We start from the raw sequence: 25,977 nt of genomic DNA, 5'->3' as shown, positions 1-25,977 counted from the left end.
AATCCTAAGCATCTTACATAATTGTGCCACACTCTACATGAAGCTAACAAAATGTCAAAACTGTTCAAGTCATAAGCAAAGATGTCAGTTCAGATCCTTGCTCCTGTAAGGGCTTTTCTACATGAGGCTCTTAGTCCACTGTATCTACTTCCAGTTTTACTGAAGAATTGAGATCGGAGCACTACACCAGGGGTCCCCAGTTTAGGCAAGCACAAAAATGGCTGATTCTCTCCTCCCTAGCTACCAGTCCAAAGGCATTGTGCAGCTATCTTATTTTTTCCTCCTCTGCTGCTGGTTTTCTGGTAAGAGAAAAGATGGGAGACATGGTAGGAAAACACCGGAGGGCTACAAGTGGAAGACCACAATTTCTGGACCCCACGTAAAATTCCACAAGTGAGGAAGAGTGATGGCAGGATGAAAGGCCTGCCCGGAAGCACCCTACACCTGTCCATCAAGTTGCTAAATCAGAAAAATAAAGGGAGGAGTAGAGTCTGCTCTAAGCAGTTCTATGGACCTGTAGCCCTATTAAGGACATTTGTAACTAGGGTGGTGGAGAAATGCATTCAGTTAGCATTTTAATGTGAATTTACCTGATTTCAGACTTTCACTATGCAAAGCGAAACTTAGGGCACAATCCTATGCATGTTTAGACAGAAAAAAGTCCAACAACTCCCAGCATTCCCCAGCATAGGATTGCACCCTAAGTTATTCGTCAAAATGTGCACTTGTCCGAATTTTGAAATGGAGTTCTTCCATCAAAAAAATGCATATAAAAATGCATATATTTTTTTTAATTATTACATGTATATCCAGCCTGTTTTTCCTCTTGCAAGGAACCCAGGGTGGCTTACATGGTCCTTCCTCTCCATTTTATCCTCACAACAACCCTGTGAGTTAGGTTTGGCTGAGAGTCAGTGTGAGCCATTCAGTGTGGCTGAGTGGGGACTAGAACCCAGATCTCCTAAGTCGCAGGCCAGGACTGTAACCACTAAGCCACACTCACTCTTAGGGAAAAGAACATTCAGAACTACATTCTGTTTGTAACTTGGTTCACCACATTCTGCAATGAGGAATTGCTTGAATAATGAGTCTCCCTGTTAAAAGAGAGGGGGTGTATCTTGTAGCTTGGAGTCAGAGAGCAGAGAAGGGCACATATGATATTTATGGATCTGTGATACAGGCAAATTGGACCCTTATCAGACACTGACAACCAGTGACAATTCTTTGTTACCTTTCAGAGATTTACGACTATATCACCTTTCATTTGGAATGCATACAAAATGCAGACCGAGCGGCTCAAGACATCATCAAGAAGATGGTTGGAAAGACTGACATCAAACTGGCCATCCACATTTTGGCAGAGGAGATGGTAAAAGAGGTAGGAGCCCATTGCACAGCATCAAAATATCTATTCTGGATTCTTCTAGACAGGAGTTTTCAATCCCATCTGGACTGGCCTTTCTGGAGGACTAAGAATACCCATATCCCAGCAGGGCATAGTCTGAAGGCACTTGAGACAGCCACTTTGCTGAAGCTAAGCAGGTCAGTGCTTGGAGGGGAGACCACCTGGGAATCACATGTAGCCACCTTGAGTTCCATGACAGAAGAAAGGTGGGATACAAATGTAATAAATAAATAAATAAATATCATACAAAACACTAGATATTGGAGAGAGGCCTATTAATTATTTGACATAGGGCTGACATTTCGGGCAGTAGTCCCGTCATCTTTGTAGGGCAAGGGGGCAGAACCTCTTTCAGCCCGAGGGCCAAATCCCATTTTGTAGAAGCTCTCGGGGGCCACATGCCAGTGGTGGGTGGGTCTGAAGGCAAAAGGGGTGGGGTCAAAAATACCAGCCTACTGTAGCTTAAAGCCCGTCCTGCCAGTCACAAAGCCCCAGGAGAGGCATTCCAACCTTTTAGAGTGGGGAAAAAACTACACAGAAGCTGGGGAACCACCAAGCGACCAGTGGTTGAGGGAAAGTGGGTGGGCCCAGGGGATGGGGATGTGGCCTTCCGGGAAACCCCCGTGGGGCAGACTGGGACCCCAGGCAGGCCAGATTTGGCCCCCAGCCTGAGGTTCTGCACCCCTGTTGTAGAGTATAGCTCCATCCTTAGGGTCCTTCTAGCTGATGCAATTTTATAAAATAAAAATAATAAATAAATAAGGAGGGAAGAGGAAAATAAGTGAACTGAGGCACCACAAGCCTTATTCAGACCATATTGCTTGGACCCGTGGAGAGAGGAGTGGGGTCACACCCACTTGCCCCACCCTAGCATCCCCCACATACCAGATTAGAATCTTCCCCTTGATCGGGAACCCTGACAATGCAAGGAACCCCTCTTCAGACCTTCCCACTCAATGTGGGAAGGCTGAGGTGGATATGGTAGAGTTGGGAATCTTGGGGGTGGGGCCGGCATGTTCTCCTATGAAGAACATGTGGAAAAATAAGGCCTGGATTTATAATGCCAGCTGGAAGGAAAACAATTCCGGGAGAGGAGGAGCCAAATGAAGCTAAGCCAATGCAGCGGTTCCTGCTTCCCATCCCTCCCTCTGCTGCAGACTGATGGAATGGCTACTACCAGGTGAAAGTTGAGGGAAGGAAGACCCTGCTGGAATTGTTCTCTCAGTAGAGTCTCTGGAGTGGGGCCTCCTTCCCATCTTGCCCTTTGCTGAGGAGATTTGAGGTGTGTGAATGCGAGTTGCTCCATAACTTGTTGGGTGCTTTCCCAAAGTATTGTCCATTTCTTCATTTCCTGTTTTAAGCTTCAACCTGTCAGTACTCAGAGCAGCTTAGAAATGCAAAAAGCAATACATTAAAAAAATAAAGGATATTAAAAAAAACCACTTTACAAAAAACACATGAAAATAAGCAAGTCTTATCATTATAAACAGCAGTGGAATGAGTCCATTTGGATAAAGAATGCTTTTAATTTCTGTCTGAATGTCAATAGGGAGGGGAAACAAATGAATCTTCTTGGGGAGGGATTCCAAAGCCTTGACCCCACCACTGAAAAGGCCTTGTCTGCCACGGTTCCTGCTTGACCTCTCATAATGATGGCACAGAGGACAGGACCTCCAAGGGAGATCTTTCAATGTGGGCACGTTGACATGACAGCAGATGGTCCTTGATGTGACTGGGTCCAAGGCTGTCTAGGCGGTGCTTCTCCTCAAAATTCAAGCTGCTAAAATGAATGACCGGGCTTTTGCTCCCAGCGCTAGTTCTGTGTGTGCTGTATGGCTGACAGGTCCAGGCGATAAAGGTGCAGCCTCTTCTCAAGTTACCCCTGTGTGGAGAGACCAACTTCACATAGCTGTCATTAGTGGTTTAAGTGGCCAGCAGTAATTTATTTCTCCTTTCTGCCTCCTTAGGAAACTCCAGAGAAAACCAGAGTACAAGCCAGCGCAGTTCTTCTAGCTCTGGCAAGCTCTCACTTCAGTGACGTGATGTACGAGCTTCAAAGGAATGTCAGGGCTGGGACCCTCCCTCACCACACGGTGTTCAGGACCCTGGGAAACCTGGCCTCTCACTACGGTACGGCACTCTCCAGTTCTTCCTTCACTGTTGCATGTTTAGGCTGAAGAGAAGAATGGGGCCTGTTCCTTTCCCAGGCAGGGCGCAATTTGGGCAGGGGCCGTGGAAAAGACATGTAGAGGACTAGTGACTTGAGCAGGCTGTGCAAGCTGGATCCAAGGGTTCATTCAGCCAGGGCTCAGTAGGGTATAACCTAGGGAAGGGCCATAGTCAGTGGAGGCTGGTGGCTCCAAAGTCCGTGTGGTGGTGAATCCATTCCGTGTTTCAGTCAGGAACACCTTGGATGGCTCCTTCAGAGTTCTGACTGGTTTTGACTGAAACCCAGAGCGGATTCACCGCCCCACTGACATCGCAACCGCCAGCCTCCGCTGGCCATAGTCCCATGGAAGCATGAACGTTTTGCACGCACAGAAGTATTTGGTCCAGCCCCATTTTGGAAAAATCGAAAGGAAAATGGTTGCTCAAAGTCTGAAAAAGAACAAAGCTTCTGAAATTAAACCCCCTTTTGAGAATGTAATTCATGACTTGCAGTTTCAATCAAATATGAAGGTCAGTTGTGCAATATATACTCATAAAAAAGTCAAATTAGATGACCAATTTTTACAGTGGCCTCATTTATTGTAATGTTTGAATTTTTTTTTCCATCTGAAGTTATCTAAGCTTAGCTGTTGATGGGCAGAACGCTGTAAGTAATTTGGAAGTCTTTGTCCTGTTTGGTTTTTGTATATTTCTAATTCCTTACACTACTTTGTAGTATTCTTATCATTTTTTGGTATCCTTCTTTTTCTATAATTGCTTTTTTAAAGGTCTTAGGTAACTAATTACCTCACATCTTCAAGTAGTTATTTTTTTAAAGGGATGCCAGATATAGAGATGGCTGAATCTGTCCATTCCACTTTCTCCTACATTCAATTGTTTTATTTAATATCAAATTCTTTCCTTCCCATTCATGAAGAAATTTGTGAATGTTGGTAAACTCTTGTCAAAAATGAACTGAACAAAATTCTCAGCCATCTGCACAGGCCAAATTCAGTTGGTGAAAGCATTCCCAGCTGGAGAGGACCACGCTTTTCCTGCCTGCCATGGAGCTGTTAAAGAAGAGGAGCCTATCAGAACAAAAAGAGGTGGCAACTCAAATTCAGCACCACAAACACGGCGGAATATACAGCAATTCAAAGCCAGACTTTTAAGAGCTGGCCACTCAACACCCTGGGCCAGGAGGGATGACTCTGTCAGTTTTGATTTCTCCTGCATTTCATTTTTTTAAAAAAATCTTATATTCTTTCTGTCCCTTTTATGAAGTCATGTGTGAATTTTGGCAAGTAATTATATACATATGTAAAGCACTGAACAAAATTCTTACCTATCCATAGCCAGGTAGCAAAAGCTGGGGAAAGACCCCTGCTTGATAACTTGGGGAGATGATGCTAGAAAGATCAGACATCTCAATGGATCACCAGTCCTGCCTCCGGGTTCAAATTCAGCACTCATTGCACACTGGAATCCAGATAATTGTTTGGTACGTAACAAATGTTTGTATGTGTTTCTTCACTCCTGCAGCACTGAAGTGTATCCCATTTTTGTCTCTGACCTTTCTGTATATAAGGGTGATGATACGACTGCCCATGATAAGCCACATGAAAGAAGAAATATGTTACGGTGAGTGAGGGAAGTGGGCAAGTATCTCTTCTTTCCTTCTCTTTCTCAGTTTTGCACAAAGCAAAAGTAAATGGAATCATCCAGCCACCATAAGTGACATTAGTGGCCCTGACAGGTGCCCCACCAGACCGACCATCGGTGCCCCCACCAGACCAACCAAAAAGGACAAAATATGGTTCTTTTGTGGGTATGAGAACTGAAAACATAAAATGAAAAAGAGCAAAGAAGGAAATGCAAAAGCAACATAACGGAATACAAATATTCTGCAAGCGAAGGCAAAGAGGTGTCTGATAATTAATGGTGATGAAGGATTTTTTAAAATACATTTTCGACCAGGCATTGAACAAGAATAGCAGCAATAAAATTGTAAGTATTGCAAAATATAGTCAACATTCACAGGCCATCTTATTTGCTCAGAGAATGAGTTCTGTGTAGCCAAAAATCCGACATTCACTTTCACCAGCAGTATCACTTCTCCGACTTTTCTCTCTTCTCTTTCACAGTCATGGAAAATTTCTGTGCGGCGATAAACTATTACTACAAAAACTGGAGAGTCTGTTCATTCCCACGAGAGGCTGAATCCCAGCTTTGTAGTCCTGTCATTCCCATCTATCAGTGTCTGGTCGGTGACTGGCTGAACGATGAGGAAACAAAAGTGAGAAACGTTTGGAACAGCTTCATCTCTGATTCATGATAGCTTTTCAGAATGTATCAGAACTATAGAGTCATGTCGATGCCATGGCTTCCATGAGATTATGGGCATTGCGGGGGGAGGGGGTGTTCCTCAACCCCCAATGTTTACTTTTTTCAAGCCTGTCCATTCATATTAGTAGACCCACTCAGCAGGTGCTCTGACTCCACTTTTTCCCTCTTTACTGACTCTTCTTGGACCTAGGACTGTGAACTAAAGGCTGTTGAGCAAGGTCACATAGTCAATTCAGAGTGAGGGCAGGGAATATTATCCTCGTTCTGAATAGACATTTGGGAGGGAGCTGCACTGTGAACATTTCTGTCCCTTTTGGCAACTCTGACATCCCCCTCCTGCCAGAAGGTGTCCATTTCATAGGGGACGAGAAAACATCCACAAATACACACCACACATTTTGGTTCAGTGTTGGTTATTTCAGGGAGCACAGCCAGACATCTGCGTAGCTGTAAGATATAGAGCGACTGGCTTGATCGTAGGACCACACTCTGTTTCTTGTCAGAAGCATGACAATAGGACTTGTCCTGCCATAATTCGAGAGGATTTTCTTATTAAGATTCAGTCTTGTTAGGACGTAGCCACTGCACAGCACCGAATGTGACCCTGAGCTGTAAGGAGAATCTTTCTGTTTGTCTCCTCTGCAGGTTAAGGAGGCCTCGGTGAAAGCTCAGTGGCCCATGCTGGGGGTTCTCGTTCGCCGCAGGGAGCAGCAAGATGAAATAATCAGGACCCTTCCAAAAGTCCTCTTAGAGAGCAGGATTCTTGACACTTACTTTGTGGCCAAAGTAAGGGGGTCTCTTTAGGGGGGGTTGTTGTTATAACACAAGGGTGTTGAACCTCTTTCAGCTAGAGGGACAAATTCCATTTTGGAGAAGCTGTCATCTTGGGGGGCTGCGCACCCATGGTGGGCAGAGCCTGAGATAGCATCTCAGCAGCCACGCACTCCACCCAGGGCTCATCTCCACAGAAGTCCCCCCGGGTTTTCAATACAAGACGTTCCCTCTTGAAAGCAACTGGTACTCACACACACACACACACACACACGTTTCTGCACCTAGGAAAAAGAAACCAAATGCACAGTTACAAGACGGGGGATACTTGGCTTAACAACACTACAAGCGAGAAGGATCTTGGAATTGTAGATCACAAGCTGAATATGAGCCAACAATGTGATGTGGCTGCAAAAAAGGCAAATGCTCTTTTGGGCTGCATTAAGAAAAGCATAGCTTCCAAATCTCACGTGAAGTACTAGTTCCCCTCTACTCAGCCCTGGGTAGGCCTCATCTGGAGTACTGTGTCCAGTTCTGGGCACCACATTTTAAGAAGGATGCAGACAAGCTGGAGAGGGTTCAGAGGAGGGCAACAAAGATGATCAGGGGACTGGAAACAAAGCCCTATGAGGACAGACTGAAAGAACTGGGCACGTTTAGCCTTGAGAAGAGAAGACTGAGGGGAGATAAGATAGCGCTCCTCAAATACTTGAAAGGTTGTCACAGAAAGGAAGGCCAGGATGTCTTCTCCATCATCTCAGAGTGCAGGACACGGAATCATGGGCTCAAGCTACAGGAAGCCAGATTTCGGCTGAACATTAGGAAAAACCTCCTGACTGTTAGAGCAATACAACAATGGAACCAATGACCTAGGGAGGTGGTGGGCTTTCCCACACTGGAGACATTCAAGATGAAGCTGGACAGGACAGACATCTGTCAGGGATGCTCTGACTTGGATTCCCGCATTGAGCAGGGGGTTGGACTCGATGGCCTTGTAGGCCCCTTCCAACTCTACTATTCTATGATTCTGTGTTTCCCTGCAGTAACAGTCACAGAGGAGGCACAGCACCTAGCTACACATACAAGCAAATGCATGTAACCAAAAACCTTCGCTCTTTAAAAAAGAAAAGAAAACCCCACTTTGGAGTGGATGATTTGGAGTGGAGGCATGGTAGAAGGGGGCTCAACCCCCCCCCCATTATTTATTCCAAATTATCCACCCCAGATGCCCCCTGTGGGGACCGGAATGCAACTCACATTGCCGCCTCCAGTTGCGCCTTATCTTTGGGGCTGGGAAATACATAGATATTTTTGTGAAAAACGTGTCCTACAATTGCAATGTCAACAGAGTACCTTAACTTCTGTAGGCCAAATGTTTCATCCTAGAGTCTGTCCCCTGTCTTGAGGGGAAGCCCCACTCGGGAGTGTGGTTCATATCATGGCAGATCTGAGTAGGTATGAACATCTACAAGCAAGGGTCCTTCTCCGTCTTGATGGAGCTCTGCTTTCCAGGTTCAGCTGCTGCAGCCTCCTGCCTCAAGTGCTGAAGCCATTCAGAACAAAGTAGGCCTATTTCCAGAGGAAGCAGCAAGAGGGGAAGGCACTTGCGTGTCCCAAAAGAAGAGAAATATACTGCGGTGACAGAAAAACTTTTATTATGCCAGTTTCAGAAACGACTTTCCTTCCTCAGCGGCTGCTTATCTTTCTCCAAATTTCTCTCAAAAATTTTTCCAATGCTTCTTTTGTCTTAAAGTGCTCAAAAGGTTTTGGAGTGTTTGGAGAAAGGTAAGTCATCACAGTAAGTCTATGCCCCAACCACTGAGGCCGAAGAAGCTGAGGTCGATCGGTTCTATGAAGACCTACAACACCTTCTAGAACTAACACCAAAAAAAGACGTCCTCTTCATCATAGGGGATTGGAATGCTAAAGTAGGAAGTCAAGAAATCACCAGGATAACAGGCAAGCATGGCCTTGGTGTACAAAATGAAGCAGGACAAAGGCTAATCGAGTTTTGCCAAGAGAACATGCTGATCATAGCAAACACTGTTTTCCAACAGCACAAGAGGCGACTCTACACATGGACATCACCAGATGGTCAATATCGAAATCAGATTGATTATGTACTTTGTAGCCAAAGATGGAGAAGCTCTATACAGTCAGTAAAAACAAGACCTGGAGCTGACTGTGGCTCAGATCATGAGCTTCTTATTGCAAAATTTCGGCTTAAATTGAAGAACGTCGGGAAAACCACTAAACCATTCAGGTAGGACCTAAATCATATCCCTTATGAATATACAGTGGAGGTGAGGAATAGATTTAAGGGATAAGACCTGATAGACAGAGTGCCTGAGGAACTATGGATGGAGGTCCATAACATTGTTCAGGAGGCAGCAACTCAATCCATCCCAAAGAAAAAGAAATGCAAGAAAGCCAAGTGGCTGTCTGATGAGGCTTTACAAGTAGCTCACGAAAGAAGGGAAGCGAAAAGCAAGGGAGAAAGGGGAAGATATATCCAGCTGAATGCAGAGTTCCAGAGAACAGCCAGGAGAGACAAGAAGGCCTTCTTAAATGAACAATGCAAAGAAATCGAGGAAAACAATAGAATGAGAAAGACTAGAGATCTCGTCAAGAAAATCAGAGATCTCAAGGGAACATTTTGTGCAAAGATGGGCATGATAAAGGACAAAGAAGGCAGGGACCTAACAGAAGCAGATGAGATTAAGAAGAGGTGGAAAGAATACACAGAAGAACTATACAGGAAAGATCTGAATGTCCCTGATAGCCATGTTAGTGCAGTCACTGAACTTGAGCCGGACATCCTCGAGAGTGAAGTCAAGTGGGCCTTAGGAAGCATTACTAACAACAAAGCTAGCGGAGATGACAGTATTCCAGGTGAACTATTTAAAATCCTAAAAGATGATGCTGTTAAAGTGCTGCACTCAATATGCCAACAAATTTGGAACACTCAACAGTGGCCACAAGACTGGAAAAGGTCAGTTTACATTCCAATTCCAAAGAAGGGCAATGCCAAAGAGTGTTCAAACTACCAAACAATTGCGCTCATTTCACATGCCAGCAAGGTTATGCTCAAAATCCTACAAGGTAGGCTTCAGCAGCATGTGAACCGAGAACTATCGGAAGTACAAGCGGGGTTTCAAAGAGGCAGAGGAACTAGACATCATATCGCCAACATTCTCTGGATCATGGAGAAAGCAAGAGAATTCCAGAATAACGTCTATTTCTGCTTCATTGACTACGCTAAAGCCTTTGATTGTGTGGATCACAACAAACTCTGGCAAATTCTTAAAGAGATGGGAGTACCAGACCACCTTACATGTCTCCTGAGAAACCTGTATGAGGGACAAGAAGCAACAGTAAGAACCAGACATGGAACAACCGATTGGTTCAAAACTGGGAAAGGAGTACGACAAGGCAGCATATTGTCACCCTGCTTATTTAACTTATATGCAGAGTACATCATGACAAATGCTGGGTTGCATGAATCACAGGTCAGAATTAAGATTGCCAGGGAATTATCAACAACCTCCGATATGCAGACGATACCACCCTAATGGCAGAAAGCGAAGAGGATCTAAAGAGCCTCTTGTTGAGGGTGAAAGTGGAGAGTGCAAAAGCTGGTTTGAAACTCAACATTTAAAAAATGAAGATCATGGCATCTGGCCCCATCACTTCCTGGCATATAGAAGGGGAAGAAGGGGAAGAAGTGACAGATTTTACTTTCTTGGGCTCCAAGATCACTGCAGACGGTGACTGTAGCCATGAAATTAAAAGACGCTTGCTCCTTGGGAGGAAAGCTATGGCACACCTAGACAGCATAGTAAGAAGCAGAGACATCACCTTGCCAACAAAGGTTCGTATAATCAAAGCTATGGTTTTCCCAGTAGTAACGTATGGCTGTGAGAGCTGAACTATAAGGAAGGCTGAGCGCCGAAGAATTGATGCTTTCGAACTGTGGTGCTGGAGAAGACTCTTACGAGTCCCGTGGACTGCAAGGAGGTCAAATCAGTCCATCCTAAAGCAAATCAACCCTGAGTGCTCATTGGAAGGACAGATACTGAAGCTGAAGCTCAAATATTTTGGCCACCTAATGTGAAGAGAAAACTCCCTGGAAAAGACCCTGATGCTGGGAAAGACTGAAGGCAAAAGGAGAAGGGGACAGCCGAGGATGAGACGGCTAGAGAGCATCACCGATGCAATGAATATGGACTTGAGCACACTCCGGGAGAGAGCGGAGGACAGGAAGGCCTGGCGTGCGATGGTCCATGGGGTCACGAAGAGTCGGACATGACTTAACGACTGAACAACACAAGTCACCCCTGGGGAAGGGAAGTCCTTTCTGAAACACGTTAGGCATAACAGAAGACTTTTCAGGCATCTGAGAATATTTCCATTTCTGTTTTGAGGCCTATTTCTACAGCCAATAATTTACTTAGTTATATCTGATTTCTGCCTTTTGATTCTTCAGGATCCCCAAGGTGGCTTACAGAAAAGAATATGCTAAAATATAAGGGTGTTGGGTAATTACATTTGGTCTGTATTTTTAAGCAAAATGACCTAATTCACACCCGGACTAATATGCAGATAGGAACATGGTTATCCTTTGGATTCTCCATTTCTGCAAATGTTGCGATGTACGTACTTCTCAGCTCACAAATTGTATATATAAATATATTAGAGTGTATATATTAGAGAACAAAACTGGGCATATTGGGGAAAGATACATACAAAAATGTGTACACTAGGGGAAGATTTGTACAAAATTGATTGATCAGGGGAAGCAGCACAGAAAAATACGTGCAAATTTTCATGCAGTTTTAAAAAGAATTGCAGAATGATGCAGAAATGGGACTCAACAGAGATGACTGAATACATACGAAACTGACACGGACCAGATATGGAATGATTTGTACTTCCCTCCTCTAATAATACTGGAGCTGCATCTACCCCCCCCCCCCGGCACATGACATAACTCTGGGATAGCATACCCTTCCCTCTCCCTGGGACGGCACATTTTTTTACTGGCCATGGGCAGAGAGCGAGGAGCAAAGCACAGAAGCTGGGCCTTTGGGGAGCTGCTGAGCGATAGCTGTTGGATCTTCTGTTGCCTGGATGTTCTGCTGCTTGGCTGTAAGCTCCTTACTCCCTGTCATCTAGGGCTGCAGGTCTTTTTACTGCCCAAAGGCAGAGAGGGAGGAGCGAGATGCAGCAGGACCTCATATCTGCTGCCAAGAGGTGGCAGTCGGTTCTTCTCTCGCATAGAGGTACCATCAGCCCTTTGCTGCCTAGTCATTCACAAGGTTTCCATTCGCCCCTGGGAGCAAGCTTTGCATGACTGCTTCTATGCACTTCGGCTAACAAATGTTGACTGCTCTTTATAGAGGCTTAGCTTTTTCTTGGACGTCTGTGAAGACTGTAAACCCCCGATACCAAAGAAGACCTTCCAGGCCCTGTGTGACTTTGTATTCCAGCAGGTAAGATAACAGAGACCTTCTGATTTCTTTGACCATGGGGAGCTTGGCAAGATCTGGCCCCATTCAAATGAGACACTGACTATGATGCTATTCCACGTAGCGAGTTGTTTGCATGACATTTGTGTGAACCCATGCATCGGTGACCTCCAGACTGGATTACTGTGGTGCGCTCTATGTGGGGCTGCCCTTGGGGCTGGCTCAGAAACTCCAGCTAGTGAAAAACAAAGTGAGTCAGATGCTATGGTATGGATAATCCTACCATGGGCGTATTACACCAATGCTGAAAGAATGGAGCTGGCTACCTATTCACCACCAAGTCAAGCGCAAGGTTAGGGATGTCAGAGGAATCTGGTTTGGGGGTAGAGCTTAGCCACCTATCGCCAGCTTGGCCCCCCAGACTCCTGCTCACGCATCCCTCGGCTTGCCCAACTCGTCGCGTGACTAGCCAGGCAAGCTTGTGGTTTTCCACTCCCCTCCAACCCATCGCGCTCTCCTGGCAAGAAGCCTCTGTCACTGCCTGCCAACCCCTCATGCTCTCCTTGCAAGGAGAGCATGAGGGATTGGTGGGCAGCAACAAGGACTCCCAGCCCCTCCTGCTCTCCTTCTTTGCAAGGAGAGCACGAGGGGTTGGCAGGTGGCAACAGGGGCTCCAATAAGCCGCCATTTTGCGCACATGGTGAACAGGGTTGAGCGGCCAGCGGGGGTCCAGGAAGCAGTCGCACGGGCCAGGCAAAGGTGAGTTCGCCCTTCCACACTCAAGGTTTTGTTGTTGACATATATGACTTGGGGCTATCTGAAAGAGTGCCTCCTCCCATACAGACCAGCCCATTCACTGAGGTCATCGCTGGAAGCCCTCCTAGTTCTGCTATATTAGCAGAGATCTATCGAGTGGAGGCTGGTGGCTCCAATGTCAATGAGGTGGTGAATCCACTCTGGGTTTCAGGCAGAACCAGGCAGAACTCTAAAGGAGCTAGCCAAGCTGCTCCACACCTTGGCTTGCTCCTTTAGAGTTCTGACTGGCTCTGACTGAAACTCGGCACAAATTAACTGCCCACTGACATTGGAGCTACCGGCCTCCACTGGATACATCTTATTGCAACTCCAGAGTAAGGTCTTCTCTGTCATGGCCCCCATATTGTGAAATTAGGGATGTGTGAACAAGCGACGTTCAAGCTTAGTGAGCTTGTCTGAATTCCTCCCCGAAGCTTGGGTTGCCTTGCTCACGTTCCCAAATGCAAGCATTTTTTTTTTTTCAATTGAGAAAAATGTGCATTTTTGATTGGGAGAAATGCACAGTTTTAAAAGTATGCACTCAAAATGCACACTTTCCCCCATAGGCTAAAACATGAACATGCGGATCTGAGGAGGAAGTGCCCACTTGTGCAAGTGAGCACTATCAAATGCAAATGCGAGCTCAGGAAATTGCAAAAATTTCCTAAGAATTGCGCTCCTGCTTGCAATCACGTTGGGGGTTGCAAACAAGACGTGTTCGCATGATTTGCAAATGGGAATGAAATTCTTATAACCCTATCATACCTAGTGGAGTGCCACCCCCCCCGGAAGAGATCCGACAAGCACCTATGCTGCAGGTGTTCCAGTTGTTGGTAAAACATACCTATTTGTGCAAGCATTCCCAGACACCTAGTTTTACTACTGGCCTTATTGATATTTGGGTATTTATTGTATGTATTGTTGTTGTTGTTGTTGTTGTTCAGTCGTTCAGTCGTGTCCGACTCTTCGTGACCCCATGGACCATAGCACGCCAGGCCTTCCTGTCCTGCGCTCTCTCCCGGAGCGTGCTCAAGTTCATATTCATTGCATCCGTGATGCTATCTAGCCATCTCATCCTCTGCCGTCCCCTTCTCCTTTTGCCTTCAGTCTTTCCCAGCATCAGGGTCTTTTCCAGGGAGTTTTCTCTTCGCATTAGGTGGCCAAAATATTGGAGCTTCAGCTTCAGTATCTGTCCTTCCAATGAGCAGTCAGGGTTGATTTCCTTTAGGATGGACTGATTTGACCTCCTTGCAGTCCAGGGGACTCGTAAGAGTCTTCTCCAGCACCACAGTTCGAAAGCATCAATTCTTCAGCGCTCAGCCTTCCGTATAGTCCAGCTCTAACAGCCATACATTACTACTGGGAAAACCATACCTTTGATTAGACGGACCTTTGTCGGCAAGGTGATGTCTCTGCTTCTTACTATGCTGTCTAGGTGTGCCATAGCTTTCCTCCCAAGGAGCAAGCGTCTTTTAATTTCATGGCTACAGTCACCGTCTGTGGTGATCTTGGAGCCCAAGAAAGTAAAATCTGTCACTGCTTCCATTTCTTCCCCTTCTATATGCCAGGAAGAGATAGGGCCAGATGACATGATCTTAGTTTTTTTAATGTTGAGTTTCAAACCAGCTTTTGCACTCTCCTCTTTCACCCTCAACAAGAGGCTCTTGAGATCCTCTTCGTTTTCTGCCATTAGGGTGGTATCGTCTGCATATCGGAGGTTGTTGATAATTCTCCCGGCAATCTTAATTCCGACCTCTGATTCATCCAACCCGGCATTTCTCATGATGTACTCTGCTGTTGTTTTATTGTATTGGTTTTATCTTGTAACCTGCCATCTTATCTTTTATGATGAAAGGTGATCTATAAATAATTTTCAATAATAAATTAATTAATAAGTGGCTCCCATGTGATTCCAGCCAATTTTACCCACCCCACAAAACACTCAGCCTGTACACTACAGTTCCAGAGAACGGCAGCCCGAGGGCTCCCTCTGCTGGACACCTCTCAGGCCTTCTTAATTTAATCCTAACGTTTTGAAATGAAGGGTAAGACAGCTGCCGCATGCTAAAATCAAGACCGGAGACGTAATTTCACGATTGCAAATTACCTTTAACTGGGAAAATAGTGATGATTTTTTAAGAAAACAACAACCAACTACCTACCTAAATTTCTTTATCTGTTCCAGGTTCTTCCACTTGATACCACAGTGCAACAATTAAAGAAGTCCCAGAAGAATGTGGATAGGATCCCATACCAGAGTTGGAAACCAGAAATCCAAAAGACCCCAGCGGAAGGGCAGGTCCATGTAGGGGGATCAACTATGTGTGATCTGGTAGGGTACTGCAACGTGTCTCCTTTAAGTCAAAACATTAGCCTGATACAAAAACCTAAACCAAAGCAGTGGGCTCAAATGGTATGGCGATGGGCAAACTGACCATTTCTCGCCCCCCGTGCTGCTTGCCACTCGCCAGAACCCCCCCCAGCTGCCCGACCCTGCTCGCCACACGTGGCAAGCCCCCAGGCTCTCCATGGGCGCCTGGCAAGCGGTGCGCAGCCGCCCTCCCCCTCACCAAGCTGCCGTTTTGCGTAAAACTGGTGGCTCGGCCTTTGTTGTTGTTGTTGTTGTTCAGTCGTTCAGTCGTGTCCGACTCTTCGTGACCCCATGGACCATCGCATGCCAGGCCTTCCTGTCCTGCGCTCTCTCCCGGAGTGTGCTCAAGTCCATATTCATTGCATCGGTGATGCTATCTAGCCATCTCATCCTCTGCCGTCCCCTTCTCCTTTTGCCTTCAATCTTTCCCAGCATCAGGGTCTTTTCCAGGGAGTTTTCTCTTCGCATTAGGTGGCCAAAATATTTGAGCTTCAGCTTCAGTATCTGTCCTTCCAATGAGCACTCAGGGTTGATTTCCTTTAGGACTGACCGATTTGACCTCCTTGCAGTCCAGGGGACTCGTAAGAGTATTCTCTAGCACCACAGTTCGAAAGCATCGATTCTTCGGCACTCAGCCTTCCTTATAGTCCAGCTCCCACAGCCATACATTGCTACTGGGAAAACTATAGCTTTGATTATACGGACCTTTGTCAGCAAGGTGATGTCTCTGCTTCTTAATATGCTGTCTAGGTTTTGCCAAAGCTTTCCTCCCAAGGAGCAAGTGTCTTTTAATTTCATGGCTACAGTCACCGTCTGTGGTGATCTTGGAGCCCAAGAAAATAAAATCTGTCATATGGTCAAGGAACACCTAATTACTTTGAAAGAGTTCAAATCTCCACGGCCAGATGAACTGCATCCTAGAGTCATAAAGGAACTGGCAGAAGAACTCTCAGAACTGCTGTCTATTCTCTTTGAGAAATCATGGAGGACGGGGGAAGTGCCAGATGACTGGAGGAGGGCTAATGTTGTCCCTATCTTCAAAAAGGGTAAAAAGGAGGAACCTGGGAACTACAGACCAGTCAGTCTGACATCAATCCCTGGGAAAATTCTGGAGCAGATGATAAAGGAATCCATCTGGAAGCACCTTGACAACAATGCCGTGATTACTCGAAGCCAACATGGATTTGTCAAAAACAAGTCCTGCCAGACAAATCTGATCTCATTTTTTGATCAAGTAACCTCCCTTGTAGACTGTGGGAATGCTGTAGACATCATATACCTCGACTTCAGCAAAGCTTTTGACAAAGTGCCCCATGATATCCTGATGAGCAAACTCGCTCAAAGTGGGCTAGATGAATTGTATTAATGACTTGGAGGAGGAGGTGCAGGGAACGCTGATCACATTTGCAGATGACACAAAATTGGGCAGGATATCTAATACTTTGGAAGACAGAAACAAAATTCCAAGTGATCTGGATAGACTGGAGCGCTGGGCAGAAAACAACAGAATGACATTAATAGGGATAAATGCCAAGTTCTGCCCCTAGGAAAAAGAAACCAAATGCACAGTTATAAGATGGGGGATACGTCTCTCAACAACACTACAAGCGAGAAGGAACTTGGAATTCACAAGCTGAAGATGAGCCAACAATGTGATGTGGCTGCAAAAAAGGCCAATGCTATTTTGGGCTGCATTCATAGAAGCATCGCTTCCAAATCCCAGGAAGTACTAGTTCCCCTCTACTCAGCACTGGTTAGGCCTCATCTGGAGCACTGTGTCCAGTTCTGGGCAGCACACTTTAAGAAGAATGCAGACAAACTGGAGAGGGTTCAGAGGAGGGCAACAAAGATGATCAGGGGACTGGAAACAAAGCCCTATGAAGAGAGACTGAAAGAACTGGGCATGTTTAGCATTGAGAAGAGAAGACTGAGGGGAGATATGATAGCAGTCTTCAAATACTTGAAAGATTGTCACAGGGAGGAAGGCCAGGATCTCTTCTTGATCATCCCAGAGTGCAGGACATGGAATAATGAGCTCGAGTTACAGGAAGCCAGATTCTGGCTGAACATCAGGAAAAACTCCCTGACTGTTAGAGCAATACGACAATGGAACCAATTCCCTAGGGAGGTGGTGGGCTCTCCCACACTGGAGGCGTTCAAGACGAGGCTGGACAGCCATCAGTCAGGGATGCTCTGACTTGGATTCCTGCATTGAGCAGGGGGTTGGACTCGATGGCCTTGTAGGCCCCTTCCAACCCTACTATTCTATGATTCTATGATTCTATGCTTCCATTTCTTCCCCTTCTATATGCCAGGAAGTGATGGGGCCAGATGCCATGATCTGAGTTTTTTTAATGTTGAGTTTCAAACCAGCTTTTGCACTCTCCACTTTCACCCTCAACAAGAGGGTCTTTAGATCCTCTTCGCTTTCTGCCATTAGGGTGGTATCGTCCACGTATCTGAGGTTGTTGATAATTCTCCCGGCAATCTTAATTCCAACCTGTGATTCATCCAACCCGGCATTTCTCATGATGTACTCTGTATATAAGTTAAATAAGCAGGGCGACAATATACAGCCTTGTCGTACTCCTTTCCCAATTTTGAACCAATCGGTTGTTCCATGTTCAATTCTTACTGTTGTTTCTTGACCCTTGTACAGGTCTCTCAGGAGACATGTAAGGTGGTCTGGTACTCCCATCTCTTTAAGAATTTGCCACAGTTTGTTGTGATCCACACAATCAAAGGCTTTAGTGTAGTCAATGAAGCAGAAATAGACGTTTTTCTGGAATTCTCTTGCTTTCTCCATGATCCAGCGAATGTTGGCGATTTGATCTCGAGTTCCTCTGCCTCTTCGAAACCCCACTTGTACTTCTGGTTGTTCTCAGTTCACATACTGCTGAAGCCTAGCTTGTAGGATTTTGAGCATCACCTTGCTGGCATGTGAAATGAGCGCAATTGTATGGTAGTTTGAACACTCTTTGGCATTGCCCTTCTTTGGAATTGGAATGTAAACTGACCTTTTCCAGTCTTGTGGCCACTGTTGAATGTTCCAAATTTGTTGGCATATTGTGTGCAGCACTTTAACAGCATCACCTTTTAGGATCTTAAATAGTTCAGCTGGAATACTGTCATCTCCGCTAGCTTTGTTGTTAGCAATGCTTCCTAAGGCCACTTGACTTCACTCTCGAGGATGTCCGGCTCAAGTTCAGTGACCGCACTATCATGGCTATCAGGGACATTCAGATCTTTCCTATATAGTTCTTCTGTGTATTCTTTCCACCTCTTCTTAATCTCATCTGCTTCTGTTAGGTCCCTGCCTTCTTTGTCCTTTATCATGCCCGTCTTTGCACAAAACGTTCCCTTGAGATCTCTGATTTTTTTTGAAGAGATCTCTAGTCTTCCCCTTCTATTGTTTTCTTCGATTTCTTTGCATTGTTCATTTAAGAAGGTGTTCTTGTCTCTCCTTGCTATTCTCTGGAACTCTGCATTCAGTTGGATATATCTTCCCCTTTCGCCCTTGCTTTTCCCTTCCCTTCTTTCCTCAGCTACTTGTAAAGCCTCCTCAGACAGCCACTTGGCTTTCTGGCATTTCTTTTTCTTTGGGATGGATTTCGTTGCTTCCTCCTGAACAATGTTACGGACCTCCGTCCGTAGTTCCTCAGGCACTCTGTCTATCAGGTTTAGTCCCTTAAATCTATTCCTCACCTCCACTGTATATTCATAAGGGATATGATTTAGGTCATACCTGAATGGTTTAGTGGATTTCCCTACGTTCTTCAATTTAAGCCGAAATTTGGCAACAAGAAGCTCATGATCTGAGCCACAGTCAGCTCCAGGTCTTGTTTTTACTGACTGTATAGAGCTTCTCCATCTTTGGCAGCAAAGGACATAATCAATCTGATTTCGATATTGACCACCTGGTGATGTCCATGTGTAGAGTCGTCTCTTGTGCTGTTGGAAAAGAGTGTTTGCTATGATCAGTGTGTTCCCTTGGCAAAACTCTATAAGCCTTTGTCCTGCTTCATTTTGTACACCAAGGCCATGCTTGCCTGTTATCCCGGCGATTTCTTGACTTCCTACTTTAGCATTCCAATCCCCTGTGATGGAGAGGATGTCTTTTTTTGGTGTTAGTTCTAGAAGGTGTTGGAGGTCTTCATAGAACCGATCAACCTCAGCTTCTTCGGCCTCAGTGGTTGGGGCATAGACTTGAATTACTGTGATGTTGAATGGTTTGCCTTGAATTCGTACTGAGATCATTCTGTCGTTTTTGAGATTGTACCCCAGTACTGCTTTTCCCACCCTTTTGTTGACTATGAGTGCTACTCCATTTCTTCTAAGGGATTCTTGCCCACAATAGTAGATATGATGGTCACCTGAATTAAATTCGCCCATGCTTGTCCATTTAAGTACGCTGATTCCCAAGATGTCGATGTTCAATCTTGCCATCTCATGTTTGACCACCTCCAGCTTACCTTGATTCATTGATCTTGCATTCCAGGTTCCTAAACAATATTGTTCTTTATAGCATCGGACTTTCTTTTCACCACCAGACACATCCACAGCTGAGTGTCCTTTCGGCTTTGGCCCAGCCGCTTCACTCTTTCTGGCGCTACTTGGAAATTCCCTCTGCTCTTCCCCAGTAGTATATTGGACACCTTCCGACCTGAGGGGTTCATCTTCCAGCGTTATATCTTTTAGCATTGTGATACGTTCCATGGGGTTTTCTTGGCAAGAATACTGGAGTGGGTTGCCATTTCCTTCTCCAGTGGACCACATTTTGTCAGAACCTGTCCTGTCTTGGGTGGCCCTGCACGGCATAGCTTATGGCTTCACTGAGTTACGCAAGCCCCTTCGCCACAACAAGGCAGTGATCCATGAAGGGGGGCCTTTTTTTGTAAATTTATGCAAATGGAAGCTGTAAAATAGCCATTTGCACAACATTTAATGAAATGTTGCTCAAATGGCTGCTTTATGGCCGCCATTTGCATAAATGGTTATTTACAAAAAAGGCCGAGCCGCCATTTTCACGCGAAATGGCATCCGGGGGCTGAGCCAGCAAGAAATCACTGAGCTTCGAGCCCCAACCAGACACCTGTGCCATCCCTAATGGAAAACCCCTGCCCTAAATTGTGAGTGAGGGGAACTCCTAGCTCTGTGGTTTCTAACTGGGAGGGGGACTACTACATGCTAGCTTCTCACTCTCTCCTGAGGGACGTCGGCCTGTTTCCATCTGCCTCCCCTTGGTCACAACAGGGAGCACGGATGAGCAGTCTGGGACACAGAGGAAGGATCCTTGGACTGTCAAAATGCAGAATCCAAGCAAGCCTGGTAGACTAGATGCCTGCATGCCCGCCCTAGCACTAAAAACCTGGGTGCTGAGCAAGTGCAGGAAAGCTAGAACAGGTCCATGTTTGGCAGGAAGGCGGAGGGTTCCTCCTAGATGCCGTGCCTCACAGTCTGTCTCTCGCCCCGCTGCATAGGGAACATACTGCACATTCGTGCCCAGCACACATGCTCACTATTAGCCTAGGAAGGCACAGGGCCTCCAGGAGTCCAGGACCCATACAGAAGACCTGGGCCAGTGCAGCACCAGGTGCGGCATGCTGCCCTGGTTAAGCAGCAGGAACAGGATTTGTTCAGAGACAGGCAGGGAAGAGGGCAGGGGCAGGGGGTTGCCCTGAGAGGGCAGAACTGCCCCCTTGCCCTAGCACCGCTTCTGCCTCTGGCCTCAGGGCCCGGATAAAATTGCTCTTGGGGAAGGAGGGAAAGCAGAACCAGCTTGCAGGCTGCCAGTTAATGATCTCTGAGGTACTGTGGGAACGAAAACTTGTCCGGAGGGCCTTGTTCAGGCCCTCAGGTGATCTGGAAAGACAGCTCCTTGCCCCAACAGCTTATTTTTCCTGCTTCTTCCAGGCCTGCTTGGAACACCAGCAGCAGCTCCCCAGGGATCACCGCCACTTGCTTATGGATGCGTTCAGCCACTTAGGTGAGGAACGGAGGCTTGCTGGTCCCACGGGGCTCACTGCCTTCCTGGTTTTCCTCCAAAGGCCTTGGGCACTTGGAAAGCCGGTTATAAAAGAGACTTGACAAGTGGGACCTGCAACAAACTGTTGCAGTGCGGAATGCTCCTGCTCGCTGTTCCTGTCAGCCAGCCATGGCCTCCTCAAGGATACTCCATTTGATTCCCCCTCCCACTGGGTTCTCCGTCCCCCTCACCCAGTGGAGGGTGGTGGCTCCGATTTCATGGTGCTGAATCCTATCCCCAAAGTAGTTTTATCACCTTGCATAGCTCCTGTAGAGTTCTGGCTGGTTTTGACTGAAACCCAGAATGGATTCACAGCCCCGCCGAAATCAGAGCCACCAGCCTCCGCTGCTCTCGCCTCTCCCCACCCTGAAGCAGTCATCCAGCATTCTATTGCCACTGAGCTGATTTCAGGAGGGGGGGTCCTCCCCCCGCCCCAGGTTATTTTTCTAAAGGTGTTTCTGTACTTCTGCAAATGTCAGAGTGCCCCCATGCCGACACCTTCCTCGTGTGCATGGACGGTGCCATTTTTGCCTGCGCAAGGGTTGGCACTCCGAAAATTCAGATCGCTTTTGGCATATGTGATGACATCAATGCCAATGACGATGGTGAGAGGCTGGAGTTCCCTGAAGATGTCATTTCCTTCCCCTCAGTCTGCTGCTGCCCCATGGATGCCCTGGACTTCTTGCAAACACAGATGAAGGATGCCACCGAACACAGCCGCGTGGGAGTCTTAAACAATCTCAGAATGATTGTTGGTAGTGAGGAGAGTAAGTAGCAAAGGCCACAATCCACATGACCCCCGTAGGTCTGTAAAACAGTGGTGCTTAGCAGTTATACAACATTCATTCATTCGTTCATTCATGTACTACGTTTCTACATTGACCGATTCGACCTTGGGGGAGCTGGGGGTGGCGACGGCCGACAGGAAGCTCTGGCGTGGGCTGGTCCATGAAGTCACGAAGAGTCCGAAGCGACTGACCGAATAAGCAACAACAACAGCCGAAGCTCTCAAACATAATATAAAACCTTTAACATTTGAAAACTTAAAACAGATTAAAAACAAGTTAAAAACACTTGGCAGTAAAAGCTCCAGGACCTGATAAAAAAAACCTAAAACACCCCATCATATGCTGTCAAATGCCTGGGAGTAGAGGAAAAAGCCTTACCTGGTTCCCAAAAGATGACAATGTTGGTGACAGGTGGACCTCACTGGGGAGAGTGTTCTGTATGTGGGGTAGCCCCTCCAAGAAGGCCGTCTTCTTTGCTCCCATCCTCTGAACCTCTCTTGGAGGAGGCACTTGGTGGAGGGCCTCAGATGTTGATCACATTGTACGGCTGGGTTCATATACGACAGGCCTCTAGAACAAAGGTGGGCAGACTCCTGGCATGTGGGATCGATTTTGTTTTCTACTAGTACCCCAAGGGCTTTAGAGTTGTGCCCAGGATTGCTGGGGGCAGGATTTGAATACGGGTCCTCAACTCCCCCGCCCCTTTTAGACCTCATGTGTGCACACCGAATGCCTACATAGGGCTATTATTTTGCTGTAATTCTTACAACAACCCTGTAAGATAGGTTGCCATGTGCCGTGGGCCCAATCCAAATCAGTCCCTCCCACGACTGCTTTCGGAAGAAGGAATTTCATGTGGAGTTCCAGTCATGGAACACCAACTTAATGTGAAGGTTGGGCCCTTTGGGGTGAAGGTGGAGGGTAGGTTTTTCAGAGAGCCTGCGGCCATTTGAAACAGGGACTGCTGCTCTGGGGGGACTACTTTTGCGTCTGGTTAAGCAGGCTTACAGGGTTTCAGATTGCTTCAGGAACCCTTGGTATGAGATGCACCAGCAGCTCTTCTTGTTAGAGTCCCACTGAAATCTGATGTGCATCTCCTGTCCCTTCCAGCATGCAAGACAAGAAATAGGAAACGCCCAATTGTGGAAGCAGTCAAGTGTCTTCTGGATGACCGCCGTGAAGCAGTAAGACTGGGGGAGCGGGGATGAATTGTTTGGAAAGCTGGAATCTCGCTTTCTCAAGAACTCAGTTAAAAAAAAACCCATGCAGACATACACACAACTGCATGCAAGGGGTGCCACTATTTCTTTGTTTTACTGGCCTTCAGGGCATGTCAACACCTTGCATTCTTGGGCAGAGCCCACTGCTAATGCCTGCCTTAAGCTGCGGATTCCGCCGTGGACCAGGTTTTTCAGACTCAAGTGGATTCCATGGGCTCACAGATATTTTTTTACTTGGGGGGGTGGAATTTGTGCTAATTCAGATTAGCACAAGTGCACATTATGCACACTTGCTCTAATACACATTAGTTAATTCACGTTAGCGTTAATACACTCTTGCGCTAATGTGAATTAGCACAAGTACAGTGAAATTCTGGTTTTAAAATGTCAAATTCTGTCAGTAAGTGGATGACAGAAAAAAGATGGCTGATGATCCATGAAACACAAATGCGCTGAACGAAATCCGTACATCACTAAGCCACCAGAGGAAACTTTGCTTAGGGCCCCTTCCAACCTTGGAGGCGGCCCTGCTCCTTTGCCGTTGAGCAGGTGCAGAGTTGTTTTTTCCAGCCCTTTATGTCTGTGTCCAAAAAACAAAAGGACTTCACCAGCTGAATTTCTGCACCAGCTGCTATGGGCCCAATTTGCACTAAAGTTTGCATATGGTCATTTATATGTATAGATGCAAATTTAGAAATAATTATTATAATTTAAATAGAAGTACAGTCTATCTCATCATAGTGCAGGAGGTTGTGACCAGGTGACCGGTGTGCCTGCCTGTTCAGTGTGCTGTCCAGGTGCTCACACTCAATGGGGCACTGTTCTTACGGTTCTTTGAAAGTGTAAACTGGAATTGCAACGGACAGCCCTTGGAACAGAGGACAGTCCCCCATGAAACAGACTCCCGGGCACCCGAGTGGATGCGCTCCAGACTGCAAGTGGAGGTTCACATGGCTCAACACTCCACCACACTAAAAGGTTCTCAGCATGTACTAACATGTTCAGGGAGGAGGGTTCTAGACAGGCGTCTCCCGCCCCACATGCTAGTTGCTGTGCGGAACTGGGGGCTATTTTTGTACAGAAGAGCATTCAGGCATGGGAGCTCCTGCTTGCCGTGTGCAGTGGTTTGGTCCAGAGCCAGGTAGCCAATTCAATTCCCCTACCAGTTGTCCTCCAGAGGTGCTGGACTACAACTCCCACCATCCCCAATGGCCATGCTGCCTGGGGATGGTGGGGGTTGTAGTCCAACACCTCTGGAGGACAACCGATATGGGAAGGCTAATTTAGAACTAGGCCAGAGAGACATCAAATAGCACTTGCGGTTTAGGAGGCATCACTCGGAGGGATGTTCAGTTAAACATTCATGACCTTGCTGGTCTTGTGAGCCATGTCTGGGCTTCAGGAGAGAGGCTGAAGCCAGCCAGGCACTGCTTTCCAGCTAGGGGCAGGCAGAGCAAAGGGGCAATTGCAGGTGCTGCTTTGGAAGGATGCTGAGCTGATGCGAACGGGCCAAGTGGTGGCCACCACCGGAAGAAGAAAGCAACACGCTTGAGCTGCAGGTTGCGCTCTGCTAGACAGAGAGCCCTGATGCTCAACTGCAAGTGGGTCACATCCTGAGTGTCAACTGGTTAACTTACCCTGGCCACATAGTGAGAATGGTGAACCATGCAAGAAGCTGTCACAAGGCATCTGGTCATCTGAATTCATCCTCAAATGGGATTTATTCAGCCTCTGGGGAAATTTTAAGAATGAGACTTACAACGTAACGTTTCCCTCTGCAACAGGTGAGAAAAGCAATCCTGGGCTTCATTAAAGAGCTGCTTCGCTCCCAAAGCGTCGAGGGCTGTGCCGTGTGGGACATGGTTGTCTACGTCTTCCAGCAGTTCACCGTGCCAGTCAGCCAGACAGTGAGTCAGGAACCAGGTCGCTACGATGCCCTTCGGGTGGCAGCTGCTAGCTGGATGGTGGACCCTTTTCAGGCCCAAGTTAGGAACACTGGAAGCTGCTTTATACTGAGCCAGAGCCTTGGTCCATCTAGCCCAGTACTGCCGACACTGGCTGGCAGCAGCCGTTCTCTGGTGTTTCAGGCAGGAATTTTCCCAGCCCTACCTGGAGATGCCAGGGATCGAACCTTCTGCTTGCAGTGAGCCTGGGACTTTCTACCAGTGAGCCGCAGCCCCTCTCTAAAGTTGAAGCACCTGTAGGTCTGCTTATGGCGCTGCTGCCTGAGTCCTTTTCATGTCTGAGTTGCTAAAAGAGGTCTGGCCCAGCTGGGGCATCCATTGGCCTGCACGAGGTGCTGCACGCAGGGGTCAGGTCCCTTGTCTTTGGTCCCAAACAGACATTCCTTTAAAGACACAGCTAGCAGCGATGTCTTCTTTTCTTTTTATTTTTACTCTAGAATAGCCATAGGGGTCCCAATCCAGATCTGGACCCTCATGTATGGGGGTAGAGGGGTTTTAACCTTTTCCCCCTGCTATGGGCCCAATCCAGGCACCTGCCATTTCTATTTCAAAATAGTGATTCATAAAGCAATGGGATCAGTACTTCACAATAGAGATTGCAGGGATCCCCCCGCCCCCAATTTGGATCAGGCCCATAGCGGGGGAAACCAATGGACAGCCCAGCCTAGCAAAAGAA

The 25,977-nt window shown here is 46.8% G+C and overlaps 1 protein-coding gene across 1 annotated transcript in view; it reads left to right on the top strand.

Annotated features, from left to right (window-relative positions):
• The window catches only part of LOC146356867 (maestro heat-like repeat-containing protein family member 2B), a 79,925-nt gene that overhangs the window by 756 nt on the left and 53,192 nt on the right, over positions 1–25,977 (top strand). Inside the window, exons 2-12 of the mRNA XM_084826443.1 lie at positions 1,239–1,378; positions 3,373–3,535; positions 5,096–5,194; positions 5,698–5,849; positions 6,545–6,685; positions 12,070–12,162; positions 15,119–15,280; positions 21,236–21,290; positions 21,980–22,096; positions 23,228–23,301; positions 25,122–25,244. Coding sequence (XP_084682569.1) covers positions 1,239–1,378; positions 3,373–3,535; positions 5,096–5,194; positions 5,698–5,849; positions 6,545–6,685; positions 12,070–12,162; positions 15,119–15,280; positions 21,236–21,290; positions 21,980–22,096; positions 23,228–23,301; positions 25,122–25,244 — 1,319 coding nt within the window. The remainder of the gene's footprint in view (positions 1–1,238; positions 1,379–3,372; positions 3,536–5,095; positions 5,195–5,697; positions 5,850–6,544; positions 6,686–12,069; positions 12,163–15,118; positions 15,281–21,235; positions 21,291–21,979; positions 22,097–23,227; positions 23,302–25,121; positions 25,245–25,977) is intronic.

Source organism: Heloderma suspectum, chromosome 1 (assembly GCF_057233095.1).
Source record: "Heloderma suspectum isolate Gila_16-S chromosome 1, 16-S_ref, whole genome shotgun sequence".
Lineage (NCBI taxonomy): Eukaryota > Metazoa > Chordata > Lepidosauria > Squamata > Helodermatidae > Heloderma > Heloderma suspectum.
The sequence above is the reverse complement of the archived record's forward strand: the minus strand, read 5'-3'. Positions and strand labels throughout refer to the sequence as shown.